The 9921-nt window shown below is 35.6% G+C and overlaps 1 protein-coding gene across 2 annotated transcripts; it reads left to right on the top strand.

The window, feature by feature from the left end:
* Positions 1-4236: 4236 nt before the first annotated feature.
* LOC140989774 (polypyrimidine tract-binding protein homolog 2) lies at positions 4237-9921 on the top strand. 2 transcript variants are annotated; one of them, XM_073459169.1, is made up of 11 exons: positions 4237-4490; positions 4955-5156; positions 5266-5475; positions 7091-7153; positions 7243-7316; positions 7789-7881; positions 8030-8087; positions 8310-8414; positions 8513-8594; positions 9073-9185; positions 9306-9921. In XM_073459169.1, exons 2-11 carry the CDS (start codon positions 4971-4973, stop codon positions 9675-9677), a joined length of 1356 nt encoding a protein of 451 aa, XP_073315270.1. In that variant the 5' UTR covers positions 4237-4490; positions 4955-4970; the 3' UTR covers positions 9678-9921. The 2 variants fall into 2 exon arrangements, with proteins under 2 accessions (XP_073315270.1, XP_073315271.1); XM_073459170.1 differs by lacking the exon at positions 4237-4490 and adding an exon at positions 4662-4813.

The following is a 9921-nucleotide window of genomic DNA, read 5'->3' as shown; positions in this document are numbered from 1 at the left end:
ATTTTACTATGTTAAATTATGATTTTTAAATGTCCATGGATTTTTATGATTGCATGTTTGGTTTAAAAGAAAAACGTTATATGCATGTTTAAATTTTATAAAGTGATGATAATATGACACGTTGAAGGAAGTGAAGTAATTGTGACTAATACGATGATATGTTGGAAATTTCGTGAGGGCTATGGTCCCAGTGGGAGCCCGACGATCGTGTTTCCTTGGATACGGATATGAATATGTATATGTATACGATAATATGTTAATACGTAAGGCCAAGGCCCAATTGACCGGTGAGAGTGTTGCTGGTGTCCCCGCCGCCCATTACTGTGGTTACATGTAGATGGATCCATCGCCCAACACGTAGACGTAGACGTAGATGAACACGAAAGTCACAATTAACGATCTGAATTCAAAGAAAGGAAAAAAAAAGGAATACATATATGTTGATGATAATATGAATACGTATATGTTGATGATGATATGAATATGAATATGTTTATGCTGATATGAAAACGTTTATGCAAAAGTTTATGGAAAATGTTTTTAAAGTTTATGCATCATTAAAATGTTTATGAAAAATGTTTTTGTTTAAAGTTTACGCATCTTCGTGAAAACGATATTTTAAGTACAAGTATTTTTCACCGTGGCAAATGATATGTATTATGTATTACTTGTTATTAAGGATATGACGTGTTGAGTCTTTAGACCCACTAGGTGTGATTGATGCAGGTGATTATGATAATGTGTTAATGGAGGTCTTGATTTTAAATTAGTAGATGTTTCATGTAACTTGTAATTCTATCTCCCTGAAAAGACAGTCTTCTTGATTCAAATATAAGACTTGATTCCTCTGTAGAATCGATTTGTCTTGTATTTGGATACATGTTTCCTGTATTAAGGGAAACTCAACTCTTTCTGGATAAATTGCTTGAGCAACTTTTCCAAATATCTTAGGTATTTCAATGAACTCACTTTTAATAAACAATTCTGAATAATGTGTATTATATAGAGCATATGAAATTTGATAGGTAATAGAATATGGTCTATTACCTTCTTTCATCAGTCTTTTTTCCTTGAAATTATGATGTAATGTCAAGGCTCGACTGAAATCTCGATCTGCCAAGTTGTAGGCAATTTTTGGATAGATTACTCCTACAATTTTTCCTGCGCAGAGATTTCCTGAGATAGTTCCCAGTATTGAATCTTGAAGACTCCCCATTCTTTTATTACATATAGCAATATCAATGGGTGAATCTATTTCTTGTTTAAAAGTAGCTTTTATCATCATCTAGATTGCCCCAATATAGATCCATGACATGGGTCGTGCTACTTCTATCTAGAATTTTTGTAATTCCTCCTTAATTTCTTTAGAAGGAATTAACTGCATCTCCATTCTATTTCCTGTAAGTTCCATTGGAATTTTCATTTCCTTTCTGGAAACTTTATAGATTAGATGATGCTTTCTATTTCTTAGGCCAAGACTTCCTAAAAACTTTTTACTTGTCCTGCAGAGAATCCTTGATATCTCTGAAGGCTAGGATTTTCTCTCATGATCCTTTGGACCATGTTATGAGATATTTTTGTCTGGCTAAAGAAACCAGACAAATCTTCATGTGTTTCGTTTCGAAAGACCCCGTGTTCTGATTTAGTTCCATCTGATTCTTCTTGACTTAAGACTTCTTCTTCTTCATATATACTTTCGGCTGAGGCAATATCCTCAAAACGGTATACTTGAATAAGTTCCTTATAATAAACTGCTTCTTCAATATCCGGGGTTGTATCGAAGCATTTAATACCTCTTTTTCATTTTCTGGACATTTGGTTGAGATATGACATCTAGCTCCACATGTCCAACAATTACAATCTTTAAAACTTTCATTAGCTCGAGTATGAGCTCTTCTAAAAGTTTTCTTCGTAGGTATTCTTCGTGTGCTTCGAGATGTGCTCGATGCTTGGGATGATATCTTACTTCTTGAGAGTCCACTTCTTTGTCCAGATTTGTAAGGTCTGGCTTTCTGTCTGGACCATACTGTTCTTGGTTTCCAAGAACTTCTTCCACTTCTAGCATAAGGATGAGTTCTAAAACTTTTCATCTTATGCCTTTGTGGTTTACTTCTAATAATTGTTGGAATATCATTTTTCTTACAACACAAAGGGGTACTTTTGTTAATACCCCTTAGTCGTTTGTAATTCTTTTGTAATGCTGCAAATGACACAATTCTGCCAATTTTCCTTTGAGAAAAAAGGCTCTTCGTGCGAAAGTATCAGGATTTCCAGGGACAGATTCTCTTATTAGCATTTTTCTCCAGGGACTTGGAATTTTGGTGAATAAAAAATGCATTGCTATATTTTTTTCGACCTCTGGATTCCATCTATATTTAGTGAACAACATAATATACTCATCCACTAAACATATATCATGTAATTCAAAACTATACAAAGCTTGAGCACATTTCTTTTTCTTCTATGTATCTTGACTGTTAAAATAGCCTACCCATATAAATTGTGCTTTAAAAAGGGTAGCCATTTTTCCGACTATCTCGCTAAGAGATTCTCTGGCTATGACTGATTCTTTGGTTTCTACTGAAATCATGTCCCAAGCAATTTTAACTGATCCCATGAGACTCATTTCCAGAAGTTTAATGAATACTTCTCTGTTGTAATCAAGTGTTCCTGCCGCGTTTTTCATAGCAGATGTCCAATCATATATGAGATCTCCTCTGTTTTTTAAATATAATACATCTAGGTTATAAGCATAACCCCATAAGGATGTATAGGTTCTAAAACAGATTTCCCATAGGGTGTTTGGTGCAAAGGAATTTGATTCTTCCTTGACCTTTGTTCCCGCTGGGTGCGATTATCTACCAGTATAAAAGTCTGGTTGGGATTCTCTCATATTTATATTCTGAGATCCCACACTTTCTCTTGGTGGTTCTTGCGAAGATGATCAGGTTATGGTAGGTTGTTCACCTCTAGTTGTGTTCATCTTTAGATCTACAACCGTGAAATTTGCAAAAGATTCTGCAAGCTCTTGGAGATCCTCTAGACCAATCCTTTCTAAAGTTGTCATCAGATTAATTTCTTTTCTGAGACTGTTTTGATTAGATTGATCATTTTTTCTTCTTCAGTTAAAGATTTTGATATCACTTTGGCCTCCCCTTTTTGATTTAATAAGGGTTCAGAACCAAATGATGGTGGTAACCTTCCTTATGAAGTTCTTTTACGAGAACTTTGTTGAAGTTCTAGGTTTTTAAGTCTTGTTCGAATATTCTTTAGTATTCCAAGAATTTCTTCCTGGTTTTCAAGGATTTTTTTCCACATTTTGTGGTACATAATATATCATATTGCCATAATTCTGTACCGTCTTTTGAATTTCTCTAAAATCTCCAGAGACTTTAGAGGAATCCGGTACGATTTCTAAGAACCTGTTATTTTGAATCATAAGTTTACCTTAGGATTCTGATGAATTCTTTATTGATATCTAACCTTGGTTAGGATCTTCATGTCGCAAGTATTCCAGAGTTCTGAAATAAATCATGTAAATACTTAATCTCGAATCTGGGTTCAGATTCATGTTAATTGGGAAAATTCTCTTGCTCAAACATTTAATTACTTGATAATACTAATTTTGTATGTTTGAAATATTTTTACCTAAGTTTTGATACCATTTTCAGGTCCCATAAAATCAATAATTATAAATTACACTTATAAGGATATTCTTGTCATTTTTATCTTTTTTGGGAGTTCGCGCAAAAGTTTTTTGGTGTAGTGAGTTAGAATAAATTTGAGTAGGGGTTTGGGGATTTATCAACAATTTACACATAAAAAATTTAGTGTGATCATATATAATTTTTTTAATCGAGTTTCTCGGTAACGAAAATTCTTGAACCTATAAAATAATTACCAAATCCACTCCATTGATTCATAATCAAAACACATTTATTGTGATAATAAATCAAAAATGAATTATAATAAAATTGTGGGAAAGAGGTAATTTCTGTTTTTTGATTCACAAACAAGAATGATAAAATTTCAATTAATTTAAGAAAAAGAAAAAAAGAAAAAAAAAAAGAAAAAGAAGAGAAGTTCAAGCCAAGATTTAGTCGGTAATTTTAGGGGAAGTACATAAATTGAGATGCTTGTGGAATTTCCTTTTTTTTTTTAAAAAAAAGATGAATATCATATGATTTTTTCATATGCCATTTGCGGTATTTTGGACTAATTGACATAAAATGGGGAATCGGCCCACTGGCCCCTAGTATATACAGCACATCTGGTACATAGCTCGTGCATCATCGGCTAGGGCTAAACTTCGAGGACAACGCTCTCTGCTAACATCCTCAGTGTGTATCCATGGCACGCATCGGTCGATTGTAGGCGGAGAATCGAGCTTTCTATCTGTTATATCATATACAAAAGTATCGTTCTTAGTATTCGCTCCCCTCCCGACTCTATTGCATTCTCCTAACCCTAATTCCCAAAATCTTCCTCAGGTACCCTCTTGACCTTCCTTATTGTTTTCTTGATCATCTGATTGTCCTAGTTTTAATATTTTCGGATTTTGTGAATCTCTTGGTATCTGTTCATTCATCAGATGTGTTCAGATTCGTTAACCGATAAATGTAATGGCCCAGATGAGATGAGTTGCTTATATGTCGTAGTTTATTGGGGTTTTTCAGTTTCTTGTAAATCAGCTTGTGTTCTAGATGATTTTGGTTGACGTCTGGTTTTTATTTGAGAAGCCGGTCTTGCCTGGCATTGGATAAGGCTTTTGCAATGTGTTTGTAGAAGTTGGTTTGATAGGTCGTGGCCTTTGGTAATTATTCCTTTCTTATGTTTATTAGTTTATGTATTTCTTTACGATTATGATTACGTGAAAATTTCTATTTAAGACCAACTAATGATTATATGCTTCGCTCAACTTATGATGGAAACTGATACGTTTATCCTTTTGCAGTTTGGGCCAGTGCAAAATGTCGTCTGTCTCAAGCCAGCCACAGTTTCGCTACACACAAACTCCTTCCAAGGTTCTCCATCTGAGAAACTTACCTTGGGAATGTTCCGAAGAGGAACTGATAGAACTGGGGAAGCCATTTGGTAAAGTTGTTAACACAAAGTGTAATGTTGGTGCAAATAAAAATCAAGCTTTTATTGAATTCGTAAGTGTGCATCATACTTTCCTCTCTTTTCTTTCTGATTTATTGTTGATGATTCAATGGATTATTTCTATTATTTTGACTTTCTGAGTTTCCTTTCATGTCTTTACAGTCGGAAACTAATCAAGCAATTGCTATGATATCATATTATTCATCATCCTCAGAGCCAGCTATGGTGCGAGGGAAAACCGTCTATGTACAATATTCCAACAGGCAAGAAATTGTAAACAATAAAACTACTGCAGATGTTGCTGGAAATGTGCTTTTGGTAACGATTGAGGGGAATGATGCACGTCTTGTCAGCATTGATGTCCTACATTTGGTAAGACATTGAGAATCATCAACATGAACTCAGAGCAATGACATTTTGTCCATGGTAGATGGATGTACTCGATGAATTTTTAGTGCATAGATTGTAGTACGCCATGCTTTTTAAGCTTTTATTTGACAAGAATGTGAATGAATCAGCAGGCACATGTGAAGGATATATCTTCAATGGCAGCTTAATGCATCGGGAGAAAGAGCGCATGTGTGTTTGTCTCCTTTCTCCTTTTCTTAACACTGGCTCTTTCTTCCATTCTTCCTCTTCACATCTCTACTCCTAAATGTCTAGGAGCTTCAAATGATTTCTCGCTTTTTGTTTTTCAGATTTCTGAACCTCACTTCCTTTTCGTACATACTATTTTTTTCTTGAAGTAGCATAGTAACTATAAACCATATAGTAAAGATTGAAGGAGATACTGGCTTGTTGGGATTTAGTTGTCCAAGAAAAAAACTATCTCCAAATTGGGGAAGAAAATGGAATTGTGTCAGAACTTTTAAAAATATCTTACCATAATGGAAATATCGAAGGTAGTTTATCTCAAAAATTATTTTGGGTGTGTCAGCGATAACCGTGTCCAAGTTATTTTCTTATGGCCATGATATGTGTAATTTTTTTCCCTTGCATTCTTGAATCTCTAATTCTTTGGTGATGGGGCCTTGAAAATGTGGTGGTATTTTTAAGATTATGGAGAATGATCATTTTCTGCATACACTTTGTGAGATCGTGTGAAAATTTTTATTGTTGTTGGAGGTTGAAAGTTGGTGAAGATGAGGTGGAGTTGGATGCATAAATTAGAAGTGAGTGGAAGTAGAAAAATTGTTTGTGTTCTTCAGATAGCAAGTCTGACTGGGGACTTTGTATCTATGGGTGACTGGTCCACTCTTACCACACTCAGAAAGGTTTTCACAAGTCAAATATTGGGGTGGAATTAGAAACTAATTACAATCAATGCATCAAAATTATAAATAAAGCCTAACCTATTTGCATATATATGTCTTATTTTCGAATAGCTCTCCTACTATTATTTCATATCTTTTTTGTTTCCATGTGGTTGGGCATCATAGGTATTGGGTAAAGTTCCTGTTATAATCTCGTGTTCTTTTGCTGTATAATTATTTTTTTTATGTTATTTGAATATGTTCTTCTTTTACACGTGTAATAAAATGTCGTCTGGCAGCATTTCCATTAGCAATTTCATGTTGCTTCATCTATCTGCGCGAGCATGCAGCTAGTTTCCTGTTTTTTGAGCTTTATAAAATTACTTTTTGGGTTTGGATTACTTGATCTATGTATCTTTTCTTAACGATTCTTAGGATAAAGTTTGCAAAATTTGTAGCTTATCTAGAATTACAGGCAGCTGAAGTCGTACCATGAGACTTCGAGTGCACTTTTGTCAGCGTGGGTTCTCTTACTGCTACTACTTGCCATCTTTTCTCACTTTGGACAAGAACATCTAATTGTTGCATAAATATCAAAATAAAGCATTGTTTCGGTAGTTTTCTTGTTCTCATCTTTTATATTGTGCCTGAGATTTTCCTTTGTAACCTGTAATCTAATTTTATGTTCGTCATATTTTAGCTGGTATAGCTATTAAAACTTGCCTTATTTGTAGGTGTTTTCTGCATTTGGGTTTGTACACAAGATTACTACATTTGAGAAGACTGCTGGTTTTCAGGTTTATTTCTCTGTCAAAACCTTTTTGTGTTGCGTTTTCACATGAGTTTACTTTCTCTCACATACACCAATTATTTGCTTCCTTGTCAGGCGCTTGTTCAGTTTACTGATGCAGAAACTGCTTCTGCTGCAAAGGACGCTCTTGATGGAAGAAGCATTCCAAGGTGATGTGAATTTCATGTTTTAGATTCACGTTTAGCCCCTGTTACGGATCACGTCTGAGATATATCTATATCACAAAAGCACCTCTTGAAAAATCTAACTTGAAAGAACGAATGTGGAAACTTGTGTTTTCCCCTCTTCCTCCTCTATGATTCCCCTTGCTGGGGGGCAAGCAGCGTACAAGAAGGTGGTCCTTGTCAGTGTCATACATAAGGAGAGTCAAAGTACTTGGAATAGTTAGCTACCTGTTCATATTGCTAAAACTGATTAAACATTAAATATGGCATACTCGACTAAATGGCTCCTTGCTTTGTATGCTACATAATTATGTTATACGATCTTGTGTCGTATTTATCTTATCTACGGGTTGACAATGGCTAAGATTGGTGGTTGTATTTTCATTTGTGAAGCATGCATTTTACTAAATTGTTTTTCGTTTGTGTAGTGATTTGCTACCTTTTTTGTGTTCGGCAGTTACTTGATTCCAGAGTTGGGACCATGTTCCCTTAAGATCACATATTCTGCACATACAGATCTAAGCGTAAAATTCCAGTCTCATCGCAGTAGGTAAACTGATTCTATTTGACAATTTTTATCCAATTAAGATCACAATGGCTGGTATCCTGATGTACATTTTTGCGTAGTTGGTTTGTTTCCTTTCTTTGACAGTTGCTTGTATTTAGACATTTCTGTTGGTTGTGTTGTATCAATTTAGGGATTATACGAACCCTCATCTTCCTGTCGCTCCTTCAGCTATTGACGCAAGCAGCCAGGTGAATATTGGAGAGATCATTTTTCTTGTATTAATTTTTTTGCAATCTTGCACCTTTCTTAACTTCTTGTACCTACTTTATTTACACTTTGGACTCAATATCTTTTCGAACTAATATTTTGATCAGATTAGTGCATCTGAAGAACCAATTTACTTGTAAAATTAGGTTGGTAGCACGCATCATCTCACATATCTACTTGCAATTGCTTGTTTGCGTTTACAGTTCACTTTAGGAGTTGATGGAAAAAAACTGGAGCCAGAGAGCAATGTTCTTCTTGCTTCTATTGAAAACATGCAATACGCTGTCACTCTGGATGTTTTACAAACGGTAAACACATTCACAATTTGAACTCACAAGCCTTCTGGCATTTTCATATATCATTCAATCATTAACTCTTTCCTGCTGCAATTGTTATGTGTTTCAAGGTCTTTTCGGCTTTTGGTCCTGTTTTAAAGATTGCAATGTTCGATAAAAATGGGGGTCTTCAGGCTTTGATACAGTACCCTGGTAAGATGGACTTCTGTAACCTGTCTTACCTGCTCTTTTTTTTTTAACCTTTTGTTAGCATGAGTTTCAGGACAATTCTAGTAAAACAAATTGTATCAAAGAAGCAACATATTTATAATTGATGCCACATTATCACTATTGGTCATTTATGTGTGTGTGTGTGTATTTAAAGAGCGAGAGAGAACCACACATACATAAATGAGCATGATAATGATAATTACATAATGATCAACAAAAAGTTGATTCAGTTCTTCGTTATACAATGTGCTCTGTCATAATTTGAACTCAACTCTGAAACGTCACAAGCTCGAAACTATAGTGTGAATTTGAGCTCGACTCATTTATGACCCTAATTTGGAATTAGGACAAGATGGTTATGCTCTTGGTTTGTGATTGTGCATTACGTGGCCTGAGAATTCAATGAACCTTACTCTTGGAAAAAGTATTAGAAAATAGGCACTAATATACCAACTGGCAGACGTACAAACTGCTGTTGTTGCAAAGGAAGCTTTGGAAGGGCATTGCATTTATGATGGCGGATATTGCAAGCTTCATATCACATATTCTCGACACACGGATCTCAGCATCAAAGTAAGCCTCTCCTATATGGACGATTTTAAACATAGTCCTTGCTAGTATCTGACAATCATTTCATCTTTAAATATGGTGTTAGACAATTTTTTTATTAACTCACGAGCGTGGTGTTCTCAGATCAATAATGATAGGAGCAGAGACTACACGATTCCCAACACTCCTGTCTTGAACTCCCAACTCTCGATGCTAGGACAACAACGGTATCCATTGGGAGGTCCAGGTGCTCCAGCTTACAACACAGCACAATATGCTCCAGGTCCTCATGCCATGCCTCCACATTCTACAGGGTGGAACCCCTCTGCCATGCCTCCACATTCTGCGGGGTGGAACCCCTCTTCAGTGCCTCAATCTACGCCGATGCAAATGCATAATTACCCTTATGTCCCGCCTGGAGTTGCTCCTCCTGCAATGGGCCCCGGAATGGGTCCCCCTCACTGTCAGAATGGGATGCCACACTCATCCTCAATGCCCCCATATCATCCACAATAGCTGCTAAGATATTTCATATGCTGAATGACTGGACTGTACACTGGCGGTGTGGTGTTTAATCAACTGATTAATCCTATCTTTCGTGCATGTTTTATTCTTGGTTATGGTGGCAAGATTGTGGTAGTGTAATGTTTCCATCTTTTTTGGCAATTAAAGTTGATGTGTTAGAAACTTTAAACTTGCGCTGTTATATGATCTTGTTATACGATGTGGAGCTTATATGAACAGTCGTTAGGTTGCTTTT

The sequence above is a fragment of the Primulina huaijiensis genome, chromosome 12 (assembly GCF_012295235.1).
Source record: "Primulina huaijiensis isolate GDHJ02 chromosome 12, ASM1229523v2, whole genome shotgun sequence".
In the NCBI taxonomy this organism is placed as follows: Eukaryota; Viridiplantae; Streptophyta; class Magnoliopsida; order Lamiales; family Gesneriaceae; genus Primulina; species Primulina huaijiensis.
The sequence above is the reverse complement of the archived record's forward strand: the minus strand, read 5'-3'. Positions and strand labels throughout refer to the sequence as shown.